Raw genomic sequence first — 18,228 nt, 5'->3', positions numbered from 1 at the left:
AATCCCAGGATATTATAGGAAGGAGCCATGGAAATTAAAGCAATATAAAAGTGCTATAATTGTATCATATGGGGAAGCATAAGGAAAATAAATTCCTTTTTCTTGCCTTCTTTGTTTTGCTTTTGGCCAGAAAAGAGTGGTCTGGGGCACTGGAATGCCTTGAGGTCAGACTGTCCACCTCAGTCTTAAACAGATACTAAGAATTCAGACATCAGTGTGCAGAGGAATGGTACTTTGATACTATGACCATTATATTTTCTGTTTAAAAGATGTCTATTATTTAAAAGCACTAAAAATCACATTTGATGTACCAGCACCTTTGGATATGCTTCAAGGGAATGCTACATGAATTTGTGCAAAGTTCACAATCTTCTAAGGCCTTGTGATCAGGGGTGACAAGTGCTTTTTTGTGGTGGCCCCTTGTTTGAAGAATTATCTCCTTGGAGAGAGCTGCCTGACATCACCTACAAATTAAAACAATCTAGCAGCATCTGGGGCTCCAGTGCCATCCCATGGTGGTCCGTGACATCATTTTGCATTGCCACAAGATCTGAAATGAGCAACCAGAAGTTGGGTGAGGTTCCATAAGAGGCCTTCAGAAATTGCTTGGGTACAACCGAGGGCAAAGAACCCCACAATTTTTTCCTTTTTGGTTTTCAATCTGGTTTGGGAGCTTTTGTGTGGATGGTTGTAGGAAAAATGCCCTAACTTAGAATCATAGAATCAAAGAGTTGGAAGAGACCTCATGGGCCATCCAGTCCAACCCCCTGCCAAGAAGCAGGAATATTGCATTCAAATCACCCCTGACAAATGGCCATCCAGCCTCTGTCTAAAAGCTTCCAAAGAAGGAGCCTCCACCACACTCCGGAGCAGAGAGTTCCACTGCTGAACGGCTCTCTCAGTCAGGAAGTTCTTCCTCATGTTCAGATGGAATCTCCTCTCTTGTAGTTTGAAGCCATTGTTCCATAGCATCCTAGTCTCCACGGAAGCAGAAAACAAGCTTGCTCCCTTCTCCCTGTGGCTTCCTCTCACATATTATTTATACATGGCTATCATATCTCCTCTCAGCCTTCTCTTCTTCAGGCTAAACATGCCCAGCTCCTTAAGCCCCTCCTCATAGGGCTTGTTCTCCAGACCCTTGATCATTTTAGTCGTCCTCCTCTGGACACATTCCAGCTTGTCAATATCTCTCTTGAATTGTGGTGCCCAGAATTGGACACAATATTCCAGGTGTGGTCTAACCAAAGCAGAATAGAGGGGTAGCATGACTTCTCTAGATCTAGGAACCTGTCTGCTTTCAGTCCACAGGCCTCAATTCCTACCTCTGACTTAAGCTATTTTTAATACTTGAAGGAAGGTTGAGATGCAGATATGGCATGGTGATGATAAGATGATGAATAATGAAGGTTATGGATACTGGATGTGGGATTGGTAGAGGTGAATAAATACGGGATTATTGATGTAGCAGCTTTGTGCTGCCACATATCCATACATTACTTATTAGAAGCCAGCTCCTTAAAAAGAAACATCAAGAGGGGTTTTTTTTTCGGGTCTACATCTTTGACAATTGATCTGTGCCTGTGCATCTCTTTAATAATATATTGCAGCAAACCAGTTTTCATCTCATTTAGAGACTTCTCAGTAGGGATGCTGCAATAATCTGTGTTCAATTTCCAATGTGAATATTGCCGTTCCACTGGTGAAGACAGATATCTTCTTTTCTCCGTGTGACCAGTCCTAGCTAATTTGATTTCTATCAAGGGTTTGCTGGCTGGGAAGATGGGGGAGATGCTGGATATGCACATTCTTGAATATGATGCTTGGAGGAGAAAAAATACGTGTGATCAAATGGAAATATCTTGTGCCACCTCCTTGTCAGCAAAGACTGTCAAATTACCTCTCATCAGCTATTTTTGTGATAAAGTGAGGAATGCCCCCTTTCTGTCTGCGTGGACGTGATACCCAGAGTTTTAAAAGAAGCTCCTTGTCCAAAACTGAAGGGGTTCCCCACCCAATTGTGTGAAGTTTTGGCTCTGCCTTCTCCTCTCCTTTGCTTTAGTTCCCACTGTTTATAGGCCTTCCGAATAGTGTAGATAATAGGGCTGGGCAATTCGTTTCGTTAATTCGTAATTCGTTAAAAAATTCGTTAATTTTTGAATTACAAAACGATTACAAAACTTATTTTTAAACCTGGAAGTGTTTTTAAATATCGAAACGGCAGGCGCCAAAAATTTTTGTATTTCCGTCCATTTCGGAAATACGTAAGATGGCCGCCTGGCTTGCTGGGAGCTCTCCTCTCTCGGCGCCGGCTGAGCAAGCGAGCGAGAGGGCGAGTGAGAGGGCGAGCGGTGAGCGAGAGGGCGAGGGCGAGCGGCGAGCGAGAGGGCGAGCGAGAGGGTGAGCGAGAGGGCGAGCGGCGAGCGAGAGGGCGAGGGCGAGCGGCGAGGGAGAGGGCGAGCGAGAGGGCGAGCGGCAAGCGGCGAGCGAGAGAGCGAGCGAGAGGGCGAGCGGCGAGCGAGAGGGCGAGCGGCGAGCGAGAGGGCGAGGGCGAGCGAGCGGCGAGCGAGAGGGCCCGCCAGAGTGAGTGCCTGCCTTCCTTCAATAATAATTTCTCCTCCCTATTCTACTAAATTAATAATTAAATTTAAAAAATATTTAAAAAATATTGGAAAAAAAAGGGCGCCATCTTTACAAAATGTTTTGTAAATATTTACGAAATTTCGTAAATACCGAACTTTTTTTTTGGAAAATTTTGTAATTATTTTAAATATCGAAACAAAAAAACACCCCAATTACAAATCGATTTTAGAAACAAATTTTTGCGTTGTTACCCAGGCCTAGTAGATAACTTCCTTTGTATTAGTTTTTGGGTAGAGCTTAAAATCTCCCCAGAGGCCAGTCTTAGTTGGTCTAATCAATTTCCCTGTATAGAGTTCTTACTGGACTCCTCCTTTTTCTGCATCAGAGCTACAGTTAACAGAGCTAAATATTCTCTGGTATCCTAGGCCCAAGCAATCCAAAACATCTTAGCCCCTGCATTTAGCAGTATTATTATACCAGCGGTCCAAAGGACAACAGAAGCTTATAACCAGTTTAAGCTTCACAGGAAAGAAGATTAAGACAGTTTATAAGCAACAATTTGTAATCCATCACTTTGCATCAGAGGCAGAAGATTCCAGAGAGATGACTGCAGCCAGAAAAATCTCCTTTTGTAATGTATTGTTTTAAGTTACCTTATGATAGTCCCGGGTTAAGTTAACCCTTTATTCATCTTGTTTCAGTAAACTCATTTGGTTATCTTTTCACCTTGCCTAAAGTGCCTCTGTTTGCTAAGGGTCTTAATCTTAACAGAAGGTATACAGATAGCCCCTGAGTAAAGCCAGACAATATAGTTTTCCCAAAGGCTCAGGAGTGCCATCAAAGACTGCATTGAAATTTTCAGCACAGAAGAATGAAGAGTGTGCATAAAGCATGTACCGGGACTGTGGCGCAGATGGCTGGGTGTTAGCTGCATTAAGATCACTACTGACCGAAAGGTCGTGAGTTCAAAGCCAGCGTGGGTTGGAGTGAGCTTCCGGCCAATTTGTGTAGCTTGTTGTCGACCTTTGCAACCCGAAAGACAGTTGCATCTGTCAAGTAGGAAATTTAGGTACCACTTATGTGTAGGGAGGCTAATTTAACAAATTTACGAGGCCATAAAAATCTCCAGCAAAAGCATGCGGGGAATGTCGCAGGTGGGTGGTGTCGCAGATGGACGGTGAAGCAACAGCTCTCCTGGTGGCGAGAAAATTGGAATGTTAAATAGCCTCTGACTGTCTGTCTATATGTGTTGTGTGTCTATGGCATTGAATGTTTGCCATGTATGTGTACATTGTAATCTGCCCTGAGTCCCCTGCAGGGTGAGAAGGGCAGAATACAACTGTAAATAAATAAATAAATAAATAAATAAATATTTATTTCAGCTATTTGTATCTCATCTTTCTCACCCCCGAGGGGGGACTCAGGGCAGCTTACAACAGGCAACCATTTGATGCCATCATACAGATTCATAAATAACAATTGCAGTTAAGACAGTAATTAAAACATTAAATTATTAAAACATTCATTTAAAACCATGCAAATTCAAATCATAGTCCAGGACAAACCACTGTCAGTAATATAGGGTCGGTAATTAATCTTGATTGTTGCATCTATTGTTCGAACACTTGGCCCCACAACAATGTCTTGAGTTGTTTTCTAAAGGATAGGAGGGAGGGGGCTGATCTGATGTCACTATGAAAGGAGTTCCACAAACGAGGGCCCACCACTGAGAAGGTCCTGTCTCTTGTCCCCACCAGTCACATTTGCAAGGATGGTGGGACCAAGAGCCGGGCCTCCCGGATGATCTTGGACATCTCTCTGTCCCAGCGGAAGCTATAGAATCTGAATTGAAATACCTTTTCTTGTCATTGAAAAAAGAGCAGAGAGGGGGCCAGGTGAGCATCCTCTGAGAGAGTTCAGCAGCCACTGAGGCTGGATCTACACTGCCATATAATGCAGTTTCAGAATGTAGGCTAACTGTGCTGGACTACACAATAGCCATGAAAGGATGCCATGTTGTTCTCTGCTGCTCCAGAGACTATGGCGTAGTGGTCTAATAGAGTCAAACTGCAGGAAAAGAGATTCCACTTGAATATTAAGAAGAACTTTTTGACAGTAAGAGCCATTTGACAGTGGAATATGAGGTTGGGGGGGGGGGACGGGGGACAATGGAGTCTTCTTCTTTAGAGGTTTATAAACAGAAATGTAAAGGCCATCTGCAAGGAGTGCATTGACTGAGTCTTCCTGTGTGGAAAAATGGAATTTGACTGGATGCGTTTTGGAGTCTTCTTCAGCTCTATGATTCTATGGTTCTGTGTTCTCCAGTGACCCTGATTTGACACGGACTATCCCATTTAATCCTCTGTCCCACTTTTATCAGGTGCTTTAAAATATTCCAGTGTCCCTGCCGCACCTCCCACTTTCCACCTTTGTCCTCAGCTTAGTTCTGTCACTGCAAGCTGAGTCCAATGTACAAAAAGAGTTTGCACTGTATTAACTCAACGGAGATAAGGGAGGGGAGAGAAAGAGCTGAAATCTTGGCCTTCTCTGTTGACTCGGGTGAAAGCAAACCGCTGCAGTTCATCCATTCTTCACTAACACATTTTGTTGGTTTGACATTGTATGGCCCCAAGTGCCCTGTTTTTCATCTGTGAAATGTTTGCTGTGTACTGAAATTGAGCACCAGTTGTTGTTCGTCTGTTAAAATAGCAAACCTTTTTGCATATTCTGGGCACTTGAGTCTCAATCTTGCCCATTGCTGTATTTCTTAACATACCTGGCTTTTAATAGCAAAACAGAGTTTAATTTTTTTGGAGAAATAAATGGACCCACAAGTAAGTCTGTATCAGCTTCTATCATTCCTTTCATTTTTCTCTTTGGCTGCTATGGGGCAGGGCTTGTGTTGTTTAAACTATATTGTTAGAGGAAGCACAAGGTCTTCACAAGCCTTCACAGTGATGTGTATAATAAAAGCGTGTGCCATAAAAATAGATGCACAATTGTTCATTAAAAAGAAATATATGTATGCTTGTGATATGATATGTCAAATTAAAATAGGTCAAATCACAATGATAAGAAGCAAGATTGAAAACTTAAAGGCTTTAATGTTTTTAGGTACTACTGAGTTGACTGAGACCGAGACTTATTATGTGTATCAAAAATGATCTGCATGCTTTTAGTGATGTGTTTGCTTGTTTGTTTGTTTTAAAATCACAGTTTCTATAAACTGTTGGGTGGTGCACTTATTATGTTGAGTGATCTTAGTGAATTAACCAATCTTAGTCTCCAAAGTTGTAATATTTTGGGTTTTAATTTGCAGTTTATTGTAGTCCCTTTCTCTTTGTCCAGGCTGAAAACACACACTGCTGCATCCATTCTTCCCTGTTTTATCCATTTCCTTTAGGGTGATCACACACTATGGGCATACAAAATGTCTCCAGTGGATGTTTGAAAATGTAATCATTCTTTTCAAGGCCTCCAGAACCAATGGATTTGCTTTAACTCCATCTCATGTTACTTCTAATTATGATTTACAGCTCATTTTGTGGCCAAAAATGTCATCTCCTTCAACATTTGGTGTGTAGCCTTCTGAGATCTCATGAAGCCAATGCATCCTCTTTTCTCCTAACAGTTACTTATTGGTGCTTTTAAGACTTGTTGCAGCCAGTAGTCTACATTGGCTAGACTTCCTGGTTTCAACCAGAAGTAGCTTCTAGACATTTAGATACTTCTGATGAGCAATGCAGGGCAAAAACTGGTTTATCTGTTTTTATCCTGTGATATGTGACATTCTGGAATGCTCTGAAGTTTTGGTGAAACTCTGGAGTAGCCCCACAGTGTGGACAGATGGACCAGATCGAATCAGACCAGTCCACTAACCACACAGGCTAGTGCCTGGGCAATGTTGTGTCTGTGACTGCAATAGATGACCAGAAAGCTCCTGGCTATCACTGGTCACCTTTGCAGACATCAGCACATATGACAAGGGAAAAGGAGGGAAGCCTCCTTGGTTGTGCTGATATCAGCAAAAAATACCTATCAAGATCTCTGGAGCTCTGTGGCAAGATGTTGCCACAATATGGGACAGCAAAGGTAAGGGTGACCATACAGTAGGACTGAACTGATTTTCTCTTAACTGGACAGTCTGGGGTCCACTTCCACAGTGCCTGCTAATCAAAAGTGGACATGAGAACAGCTCTGCAGAATCAGGGGCTTATCCAAAGTAAACATGCTCTACACAGGTCCCAGCTTAGGTGTATATGTCGATGAGCCCAGTGGATAAAAGCTTAGTATATGTTCCCAGAATGGGTACTGGGCTTTGAACACTGATATCATCTTTTCATCACCAACTGATATTAGGGAAGAGAGGATTTCACACAACATTCACAAACAGCATCAACACTAAGTTGGGCTTTGCATACAGAGTTCTGCAAGAAGGCAGACAGGAAAATCTTGATTGTTGGCTTGCTTTGAATGTTGCTGCTCTCACCACCTGCCTCTTTTCCAAGCCCCAGGAATGTTCTTTGGAGCTATCCACAAATGTTTATGTCTAAAATAACATCTTGGACCTTAAGCTATCACAAGGGTCTTTACATGTGGAAAAGTAAAAAAAAAATAGCTGTCTCTGGAAGCATCTATGAATGTTGAGTGAAAGCTCAAAGTCCTGAGGTCAAATTCTAATTTGTATACTTTTGGAGAGTTATTAATCCATAGTAGTATATTTTACTGCAGACTCTGATAAGCAGCATAAAAAAGACTTTCAGATCTTTCTGCATAACACCCACTTGTCCTCACCTTTGCAAATCCTTCACGTTTAGTACAAATGGTGCTGAAAACTGGCGGGTGAACACGATTTTCAATAGCACTGTCCTGGTGTGTGCGTTTGAGCAGATTCCTGGCTCACGCACCATGCCATTCCCATCTGTCAAGGGAAGAGAAGGGACTGGAGTGTTGGAGGCCTCTTCTCTTTCACAAGAGCGTGTTGGCAAGGAAAGGATCAGTGACTCCTTTGTTGAAGTCTGTTGCTAAGGCAGCACACTAAGAAAACAAATTATGTAAAATGCAAGCACACATAGGCACACAGTCTCCACGAGTGCACTTAAGGAGATTACGCTGGCCGACACACATTTTGGTGCCTCAAATGATAGATTTTTTTTCTGGGTATCTTTGACCTGATGATTCCAAAAATGACACCACTTTTCCCTTATCAGTTCTAGGTTTTGTGATACAGAACATATACCATCAGTCATCATCTGCTCGCCCAAAGAAAATTATAATAACCATATCTAAGAAACTAGAGCAGATGTGATCTATCCAATGCAATTTTCTGAATCAGTGCCTAAAATAACTCTAGGAATATGCCTAAAATCCAAGGCACCAAGAATTCGTTGGTTGATTTATTTATGTCAGATCAGGGGCATAGCTACAAGGAGGGAGGTAAAGATATTGGCCCCTCAATATCAATTCTGTGCCTCCTTTGAAATTTTCTTTGATTCTCCAAATTTCTGTGTCTTAAGACTGCTTTGAGTTATACACAAGAAGAAAAGCAGGATATAGCTCAAATGTAACAATATGCAAACTTAAGCTGGGCATTTAGAATAGAGTTTAGTTATAGCCCCCGGTAACACAGTGGGTTAAACTGCTGAGCTGCTAAACTTGTTGACTGAATGGTCATAGGTTTGAATCCGGGGAGTGGCATGAGCTTTTGCTGTCAGCCCCAACTTCTGCCAACCTAGCAGTTCAAAAACATGCAAATGTGAGTAGATCAATGGGTACTGCTCTGGCAGTGCCTACTGATGGCGTTCCATGCAGTCATGCTGGTCACATGACCTTGGAGGAGTCTACAGACAACACTGGCTCTTCAGCTTAGAAGTAGAGATGAGTACCACCCTCCAAAGTCGGACACAACTAGACTTAATGTCAGGGGAAAACCTTTACCTTCACCTTACTTATAGCATGGTGTAGTAGTTTGAGTATTGGACTATGGCTCTGGAGATCAGGTTTTGATTCTGTGTTTTGCTGTGACATCCATTGAGTGACTAAATGTTAGAAATCAGAAGAATCAATAATGATCATCTGCCAAGCATGCGTTGATTGTCAGGTGGGAGTTGGACTGGATGGCCCTTGTGATGCCTTCCATCTCTAGGACTCTTTTTCCTTCGTTGAGTGACACACTCCCACAAGGTTTTCCAGCTGGAAAACCTTGTGGTAGGTTTACCTTAAAGTCAACATAGGTTGGAAATTACTTGAAGGCACACAACAACCACATAAGAATTGGAGGTGTGAATGATTTTCAGTGTCTTATTCTCTACAATGCTAGATATCTGAGGACTGAAGGAAATATTCACGGGGGGAGCAGAATTCCTATCTGGTGGGGCAAAGGCCTCATTTTGCCCCCCATCCCAACCTGTAACTACAGTCCTATGGGGAAGAGGTAGCTACATTCCAGAATCAAGGAGGCAAATTGGAGCACAGTGGTGAGGTTGCAGGCTCTTCATAGCTACTTGCTGCATATCTTAACTATTCTAATGGGCTTTCAAATGGGACATCTTCTGTCAGTGTGTGTATGGGTTAGCAATCAAGAAACTGTCTCTGCCTGATGGTTCTCATAATTCTTTGGTAGAAGCCTGACTACTGCAATTCACAAAACAGACATTTGTAGTAGAAATATAACCTAACATGATCATGGAGATTTTGTGAATATATTTTCTGACTCTTGTGACTGAAGCAAAGGGTATTAGTTTGAGGAACCCAAGACTGGAAAGACATATCACAATATACATATCATGACCATCCTAAAACAATGATCATAAGATGATGCTGGAAAGTGTTATTTTATGTTATGTAGCAATTTTGTTGCCTTTTCTCTGAAAAAAACCCCCCTGAATTGTTTATTTAAACATATGGTGTGGTGTTAATCTGTACTACTGCAGTCTAAACAGTGTGGTTATATGGCCCTGCTTTGTGATAGGAATTTGGAGCAAAATACTTCTTTATTTATTTACGACATTTATTTATTTACGACACCCCGAAGGGGACTCAGAGTGGCTTACAATATATATATATATATATATATATATATATATATATATATATATATAATATTATATTATTAGCATAGTACAATATCAGTATTATATATTACTATATTGTACTATACCATTATATTGTAATATTATTAGTAATATCACATATAATCTACATAAATAAAAATGTAATGCTCGTTTGTGGGATTAACAAAACTCAAAAACCACTGGGGGAATTGACCCCAAATTTGGACAACATAGACCTAACAACCCAATGTATGTCATTCACTCACAAAAACACTGAAAAACACAGCAGAAGAGACTTAAAAAGCCTCAAAAAGCTAAATGACAAAAAGCTAAATGACAATACATTAAAAAGGAAGAAAGAGGGATGGAAGGGGAGAAAAAAAAGAAAGAAAAGAAAGAGGGAGGGAAAGAAAGAAAGAAGGAAGGAAGCATGGAAGCAAAGGGAGAAGGAAGGAAAGAGGTAGCGAAGGAAGAAAGGAGAGAAAGAGGGAGGGAAAGAAAAAGGGAGAAAGAAGGAAAGTTAGAGAAGGAAGGAAGGAGAGAAGGAAAGAAAAAAGGGAAAGAAGGAAGCATGGAAGCAAAGGGAGAAGAATGGAAAGAGCGAAGGAAGAAAGGAGAGAAAGAGGGAGGGAAAGAAAAAGGGGGAAAGAAGGAAAGTTAGAGAAGGAAGGAAGCAGAGAAGGAAAGAAAAAAGGGAAAGAAGGAAGGAAAGAGGGAGCGAAAGAAAGAAGGAAAGAGAGAAGGAAGAAAAGAGACAGCAGAAGAGAAAGAAAAGGGGGAAAGAAGGAAAGAGAGAAGGAAGAAGAGAAGGAAAGATGGGAAGGAAGGAAGGAAGCAAGGAAAGAGGGAGTGAAGGAAGAAGGGAAAGAAGAGAAAGTGGGAAGGTTGGCCACAGCAAAGCGTGGTGGGTACAGCTAGTATAAAATATAAATATAAAAAAACTTGTGGTTCTTTCCCAACTCTACAAGGACATGTTGCCATCAATGTCCAAAAGCAGTTATTGGCAGGTATAGATAGACAATTTGGTATTTCCAAATACAATTTAATTACCAATAGACTGTCAAAGTTCTCAAAATGTTCTCAAAAAGTGTCTGAGATGGATGCATATATTTTGTCAGAGGTGCAGTGGTAAATTCTATAGTGAAAATATTCATAATGTCATCTCCAGTAGCTAGAGCATCCTTGATACAAGTAAAAATTGAAAAATCCTGTGGTAAGAAAGTGGGAAAATTTCTTACCTCCTGTCACTAGAGATAAGATTGAAGATGGTGGGCCAGGTCATGAATAGTCTGTGGGCTGGAGATCAGATCTCTTTTCTAGAGCAACAATGTGCATGCACACTGATTTAAATCCCAATGCCAACAGGAATGTTATGATGATCACTGGATAGTATCAACATTGCTTAATTGGGGAAGATTTCTGAGCTGGAGTTATGATAAGCTTACTCAGTTACATTAGGATTCATTTTGACACTGATGTATTTAATGAATTGGCATTCTGTAAACTGCAGAAAATAGTAGAAGCATAGATTCCAAAACATATGTTAAAAATTATCCAAATTGAAGCAAAAGCCAGGTGGGTGTTCTATCATGAAATTATGGTATAGGCTGAGTATGCCTTATCTGGAATTATGAAAACCCAAATACTTCAAAATTGACTACATGGCAATTTTGATAGTACAACGTACACAAATTTTGTTTCATTTACAAAATTATAAAAAAAATTGTATATAAAATTACATTCAGGTTATGTGTATAAGGTATATGTGGAATGTAAATAATTTCATGTTAAGACTCAGGTCCCATCTCTAAGATATATCATTGTGTATATACAAGTGTTTCAAAATCTGATAAAAATCTGAGATACAGAACACTTTTGATCCCAAGTACTTTAGATAAGAGATACTCAACCTGGTTTTCCCCACTTAAGGCTACAAAGGAATGGGGTGGGAGAAATTCTTATCCCTACAGATAATTGATCAGTATACTGTGGTTTATATTGGCTAATCATCTTTTTTTTGGAAAAAAACTGTAAACAGTAGGAGAGGCATATTTTTGTCTTGCTTTACCTGTGTTCTAAATCTCATCACCTTTTCAGAAATATTCCAAATGACTACCTCCTTTGTTCTTCTGTTGAATCTCATTAATAATGAGTTGACTCTGTAGTATAACCATTGCCCAGGGGCAAGATCTTGAAGGGAAAAATTAAAATGAGACATTATAAATATATATATTTAAAATATATTCTTTGTACCAAATCTAGATCTGCGAGGCAGATTTTGACAGCTGCCTCTTGAGTGTTTCGAGAGTATATCTGCTCAATGGAAAACACTTAGCTAATATTCTAATTGTCTTCGTTCTGTTTCTTTTCTTCCCACTTCCCTTTAAATTTTTTTGTTGTTTTCTCCTTTTTATTTCCCCTCCTTTTTTCTTTTCTTTTTTTGAAAACACTTGAAACCAAAAGCTCACAAACGCAAAGCTATGGTGCTTCCAGGTATGACGTGCATGTGAATTGGTGTGTCGTGTTGCTCCTTGTTCTATTTTTGTTTCGGAATGAAACCTGCTAAGCTTCATTTGGGGGTGGGTTCAGGTGGGGAAGCCCACCAAGAGAGGCCCTACGCACAATACAGCAACAAAGCCACATAGCCAAATATCTGGACCAGGTACTTCCAGCTGCTTGTTGTGACCCCATGCACTTTCTCTGCAATCATGTCAAATCTTGGTTTGCAAAAAAACCCAAAAAACAAAACAAAAACAAACAAAAAACAAACAAAAAAAACCTTCCACATATTCAATGAGTTAAGAAACAGTTCTTCCAAACCGAGGATGTGGGGAACCACTGGTGAGTATCAAGACCTGGATAAGAGTTTGTTTTCTCTTGCAAAAAATGTACGAATTTTGAATTCATACTGTACTAGTGGTGAACTGGCTTTCCTCAAAATCTAGAAGAGATGGCGTTTCCCATCATACTGGCCTGTGGCTTCCTTCCTGTGATCACATAATGAACAGTCTTAGCTTACAGCTACTAGAACAGCCAAATTATTTTAAAACTGGGCACAGCGCTTTCTACCAGTCCTTTGAAATATGTTCTACATTTTTTGCCAGCAGCTTTTGTACAGCAACCCTGTGATCTTTTCTCCTCTGTGCATTTCCTTTCTTACTAACCTTTCTTCCCTCCACCATAGTCTTTCATATTCTCTTTTTCTCTCCTTGATCTAGCCATGAAACACATGTAGCTGCTTCATACTAAATCATGAAATCCACAATTATAGGATGGGTGGCACTGGGCTTGACAACAGTAGAGGTGAAAAGGAAGAAGGAGTCTTAGTCAACCACCAGTTGAACATGAGTCAACAGTGGGATGCAGAGATACTAGGCCACATTAACAGGCATACAGAGTATATATAAATCAAGGGAAGTAGTAGTGCCATTCTGTTCAGCTTTGGTCAGATCTCCCCAGGAATGATACCGCATCCAGCTCTGGTATCACAATTCAAGTAGGATGTTGACATGTTGGAATGTGGCCAGAGAAGAGTGACCGCAATGGCCAAAGGACTTGAAGCCAATCCCCATGAGGAATGGCTTAGACAGCAGGGGAAGTTTAGCCTGGGGAAGAGAAGGTGAAAAGGGGGCATTTCAATATTTGAAAGGATGTAGTGAGGAGACAGCAAGCCTGTTTTCTGCTGCTATAGAGACTAGAAGATGGAGGAAAAGACATTCCTCCTAAATATTAGGAAGAACTTCCTGATAGTAAGAGCTTATTGACAGTGGAATAAGCTGCCTTGAAGTGTGGTGGAGTCTCTATCTGCTTGGATGGTGTATTCCTGTGTGGCAGAGGGATGGGCTAGAGGTCCACTGGGATCTTTTCCATCTCTATGATTCTTTGATCCTATGAATCAGGTCATTGGTCTTTCTAGGTAAGGATTGTCTTCTCTGACAGTAGTACCCTCAGGATCTGAGAGCAGGGGGATCAAGGGGAGGGAAGGGTCAGTTCAAGAGCCTTCTGTATGCAAAGCAAGAGCTCTACAGTGGCTCTTTTTCCCTTTTCACTGGAACCCTTCATTTCTAATGAAGCTTCTTTAAAAGTGGATCTCACTGATAAAACCAAAATTGTGAGCCAGCCAGCAGAAAAAAAATTATTCATGGAGTGCCCCTTTGTAGCTCTGGAACTGTTCTGTTTCCTGAGCTAACTCTCATCAGATGCTCTATTCTCAGCAAGAACAGATTTGGAAACTCATAACAAAAGATGAATTTAATTGTATTGAAGATCAGTACCCTAACTCCTCCCAGGGTCTGACTAACAAAAAATTCCTTGATGGAACAGTTGGAAGCTTCGAACTTGACTGGGTTTTTCTCGATTTCTTCCAAAGAGATCCTCTTTCTAGCCTCATTTCTGGGTCCTGTGTCCAGATTTGATTTCTGTCAACAGCTTCTGTTCAAGTCTTTTTTCTTCTTTTAACTGTAGACTGGGTTCATCCATACTTCAAACTTGTTTCTCCATGTCTTAAACTTAGTTTCCTCAACCTTTGATGTGGAAGATATTGCAGCCTCTAGGCTCCTTGGCACCCTCAGAATGACTAACTGCAAAGAGGGCTGCAAGCTGCACCGGGGGGGGGGGGGGGGGGGTTGAAGAGACAGGGTCTAATTAAGGTTCCTTCCACAGAAAACTATAGAAAAAGGAACTAAACCCATCCTAAATAAAGTGACAGCTAAGGCTGAAAAAATTAAACAGTAAAAGCCAATGTGAAAGCATGACAGGGACCATCAATGGTAGCTGATGGGGTATGGAATTGGAAAATGAATTTGTCGGTAGCAGCAGTTGAACTGGATGGCCTTTGTGGTCTCTTCCAACTCAATGATTTTATGAATTCACTTCAGTTTTTAAATCAATGTACTGTTAACTTTTATAGGAGTAGGGTAGGGTTGAGCACTTTAGGCAACCCTGTTGAAGTCGTGATCAAAACCTGTAACAAATTGATGATAGAGAAACCATGTCAAAGACTAATGTGGGACCATATAGATTAGTTTAGATTAGTTTGTTCCTTCCCAAACAAGTTCCATCTAGACTGAAATGGCTGTGAATAAAATTATTGGATCAGCATTTTACTATGTAGTCAGAGGCTGTTTGAGGCAATCTGACTCTGAATCCTGAGATATGGGCCAAGTGTGGTTATATTCTTATCTTGGGAATGTTTGAATGGATTTTAGAATTCAGCCACCCCTTTTGGATGGCGCATACTCCAATTCTCTTATAGCTAGCGTGAGTGCTACTTGTAACCAGAAGCCATTAATAGTTATAGATATAAGTGCAAAGAAGACAATGAAGTTGGATGTGTTGTGGTCATGCTCATTGCAGTTGATGTGAAAGATCAGCTTTGCCATTCTGGTAAGATACTTACATGTCTTTCAATCATTTGGAAGTCATCCAGTATTCAAGAGATTCCAGGGTTGATAACAGGCATGAGAATAACGCAGTACTTCTGATGTTGAAGAAAACCTCCCAATAGTCATCCAGTATTCAAGAGATTACAAGAGATTCCAAGACTGAGCCTAGAGGACTGCAGAGCCAGGGGATTCCTTCCCCTGGCTCTGAAGATGCATACAAACTTTTTAATTTCACCAAATGTTTCATAAAGGAACTTTAAACTGGAATCTACATAATATAGAAAAAAAATATATTATAACTGACTAAAATTGCAAAAAAGTTATAAAGCCTCTTGAGTTGTCAACAAAAAGTCTGGTGGAAATGTACTTCCTGTCTCCTCTTTTCCATGAGAACTATAGTGCTCAGAAAATACTACGGAGAAAGTCAGGTGACCCTGCTGAATGGGGCAATTCCTGATGACATTTGGTAGCTCCCTTCCAAGAAGCAGGTGGAGAAATCTTGATGAGCGGTGTCCTTCTCTTCATGAAAGACAACTCCTTGACCTAACCCAACACCATTTCCTCTCCTCTATTATTTTCCTTCACCTTTTATCTGCTTCTGTCATTCTTCTCATTCTCACTTTGTTCACCTGGATGAAGACAGATGTAAGATTTATAGAATACAAACTACAGGAGGCTATTCACCCACAGTGAAGAGCATAACAGATTGACATTGAAGCAAAGTGAAACACTGGGTTAGTTGTCATGTCAGCACTCGTGGATGCGGTAGGCGGTCCGTTCTTCCTTTTTTAAAAGCAATGTACATTTATCAGTTCATATGGCTATGCTTCATCTTGTTTAAAAAAAGAATTACACAATTTACTTTTCAGTTGCAAAACCGCTCCAGAACATAGGATTTGGGGATATGTATAGTATGACCCCTGTGTCCATGTGGTATACATTTCTGAACTTACTCTGATGACAGGAAACCATGGATAATAGCAAACTATCTTGAAATGAATGACTTTTGCAAGTAGTTACTATAGAGACCCCATCTAAACTGTCATATAAAATCCAGATTATCTGCTGTGAATTGGATTATATGGCAGTATAGATCCAGCCAGAGTCACTTTGGAGGTTCAAGAAAATTCCTAGAGAGGTATCCTATGTAGATTTCTCAGTAATAACTTCTGATGGAAAAATACCATAGAAATGTCTGGAGGCCCTAGAAAACTGGTAGAGAGTATGTAATTTTTTGGATGTGGATAGGTGAAACCATGTATATGGGGGTCATACTGTATTTGTGATATCCTGGCTACTAACCAGTCAAAATTATTCATAGCTAGCTTTGCAGAATATTACATCTGTCTTCACTACTTCTCCATCTCTCTCCCCAAAAGATGTTAGTGGTTTTACTATTTCCATCCACTTTAGAGAAGGATGTAGATCATGACTCAACATCTGAGGAGCAATTCAGCATTGTAGCTCCTTCTATCAGCAAAAGAGCCTCATCTGTTCTCTTTATTTTTTTTATATGATTTATCAGGTAAGTAACCATAGTGGTAACAATGGTAGCCCCAGAAAATACAGGGAAAAAGAAATCTGGGTTTCAGGATACTTGAATCCATTGCTAATTCCTGTCCTTTCAATTAAGTCTGCTCCTTCCTGATCTATTATTTTTCTCCTCTCTTTTCTGTCTCCCCTCCTGCATATTCTCACCTTTATGCTCTTGGAGCTGCTTTATATAATAAATAAAACCAATCCTTTGTGGTGTGTGCACGCGTGCATTTGTGAGAGTGTTTATTGTGTTGTACTGCCCATATTGTGTTTTTGTGGACGGTGATCGCATTGGGGCATGATCCAGCTGTACTGACCTCGCCAACTACAATATGTGTGCTTCCATGTAATTAGTCACTCACATTCCCTTGGCTATGGGCAGTTCGTATTATATTATATTATATATGTAATATATAAAGAAAACTATTCCTCTGTGAATAATTTGCATAGTAAAGTCAGTGGACCAGGAGAACAATTTTAACAGTTGATCCGCATGTGCTGTAATTTTATTCCAGTGACTGTCTGAATCTTTATGCCTCACTCTTTTTAATGCAGCATGCTTTCTTGCAAATTAAATGATATGTCTTCTGGAAAGAGAGGGAATATACAAATATCACAGAACCTAATCAGAGTTCTTTGGGCTAATGTAATCGGGGAAAAATATTGGGCAATTTCTCTGGTTCTTGTATCTCACATTTATCTTACAGGAATGGATTAAAATTAATATTGTCTTGCAGTTTGCAGTGTTGCACACACATACATACGGTGTCTCAATATATATATATATATACACTCCTTAACAACTAATTGTAGTTATGGTGATTTTGAAGGCCAAGTTAATACATTTATACTGAAGAATAAATGTTATAATAATGTTTTAATCATCTCTACAAATTCTGTCTTAAATTCCAGTTTTATGTCAGTCAGGTATTCAAATTTCCTCCCCTCTTATCAAAGCACATAGTTGCAAATGTCATTCAGTTTTGTGCCTATTCTCTACTATTTATTTATCGTGTCATCAGCAACCATTGTATTACAATTCTAACAGAGCAAAACAAACACACAGATTAAAAAGAAAAAGAAAAACACACACACACACAGATTTTGCAAATTTGGTATTTGGTTAAATGTCCTTTGACCAGTATCTGGCCACTTGGAGTGCCTCTGGGGTTGCCGCAAGAAGGTCCTCCATTATTCTCTACTACTGGAATATTTAACTCAGTTAAGAGTTTGTATGTTTTCTTGAAACACATTGTGCTCACATTTTACCATTGCATTCAAACACGTTTTCAATTATTTGGATTGTTGAATATGAGGCCTTCCAAGAAAATTCAACCTAAGAGATTTTGACTTTATAATTCATGTAAACTAATGTACAGTCCTAAGATCTTTCATGTTTCATTAGCACCTGATAGAAATAGTAAACTAATATGAAACTGGATTGGGCACCTCGATTATCATTTAATGGCCTTGCAGCTTCAAAGTAAATAAAGAGCAGGACTGAAGACCAACAGGTCGCAGGTTCGAATCCGGGGAGAGGTGGATGAGCTCCCTCTGTCAGCTCCAGCTCCTCAAGCAGGGACATGAGAGAAGCCTCCCAAAAGGATGATAAAAACATCAAATCATCCGGGCGTCCCCTGGGCAACGTCCTTGCAGACAACCAGTTCTCTCATACC

The 18,228-nt window shown here is 40.2% G+C and overlaps 1 protein-coding gene across 9 annotated transcripts in view; it reads left to right on the top strand.

Annotated features, from left to right (window-relative positions):
- Positions 1-18,228, top strand: part of KCNQ2 (potassium voltage-gated channel subfamily Q member 2) — a 148,610-nt gene that overhangs the window by 86,073 nt on the left and 44,309 nt on the right. For 6 of the 9 annotated variants that reach the window (XM_060771944.2, XM_067468232.1, XM_060771942.2 and 3 more), the window contains exon 9: positions 12,096-12,125. The exons of the other annotated variants lie outside the window; for them this stretch is intronic. In XM_060771944.2, coding sequence (XP_060627927.2) covers positions 12,096-12,125 — 30 coding nt within the window. The remainder of the gene's footprint in view (positions 1-12,095; positions 12,126-18,228) is intronic. 9 annotated transcript variants of the gene reach the window in all.

This window comes from Anolis sagrei, chromosome 4 (genome assembly GCF_037176765.1).
Source record: "Anolis sagrei isolate rAnoSag1 chromosome 4, rAnoSag1.mat, whole genome shotgun sequence".
Lineage (NCBI taxonomy): Eukaryota > Metazoa > Chordata > Lepidosauria > Squamata > Dactyloidae > Anolis > Anolis sagrei.
Note: the sequence above shows the minus strand (reverse complement) of the source record. Positions and strands in the feature narration are given on the sequence as shown.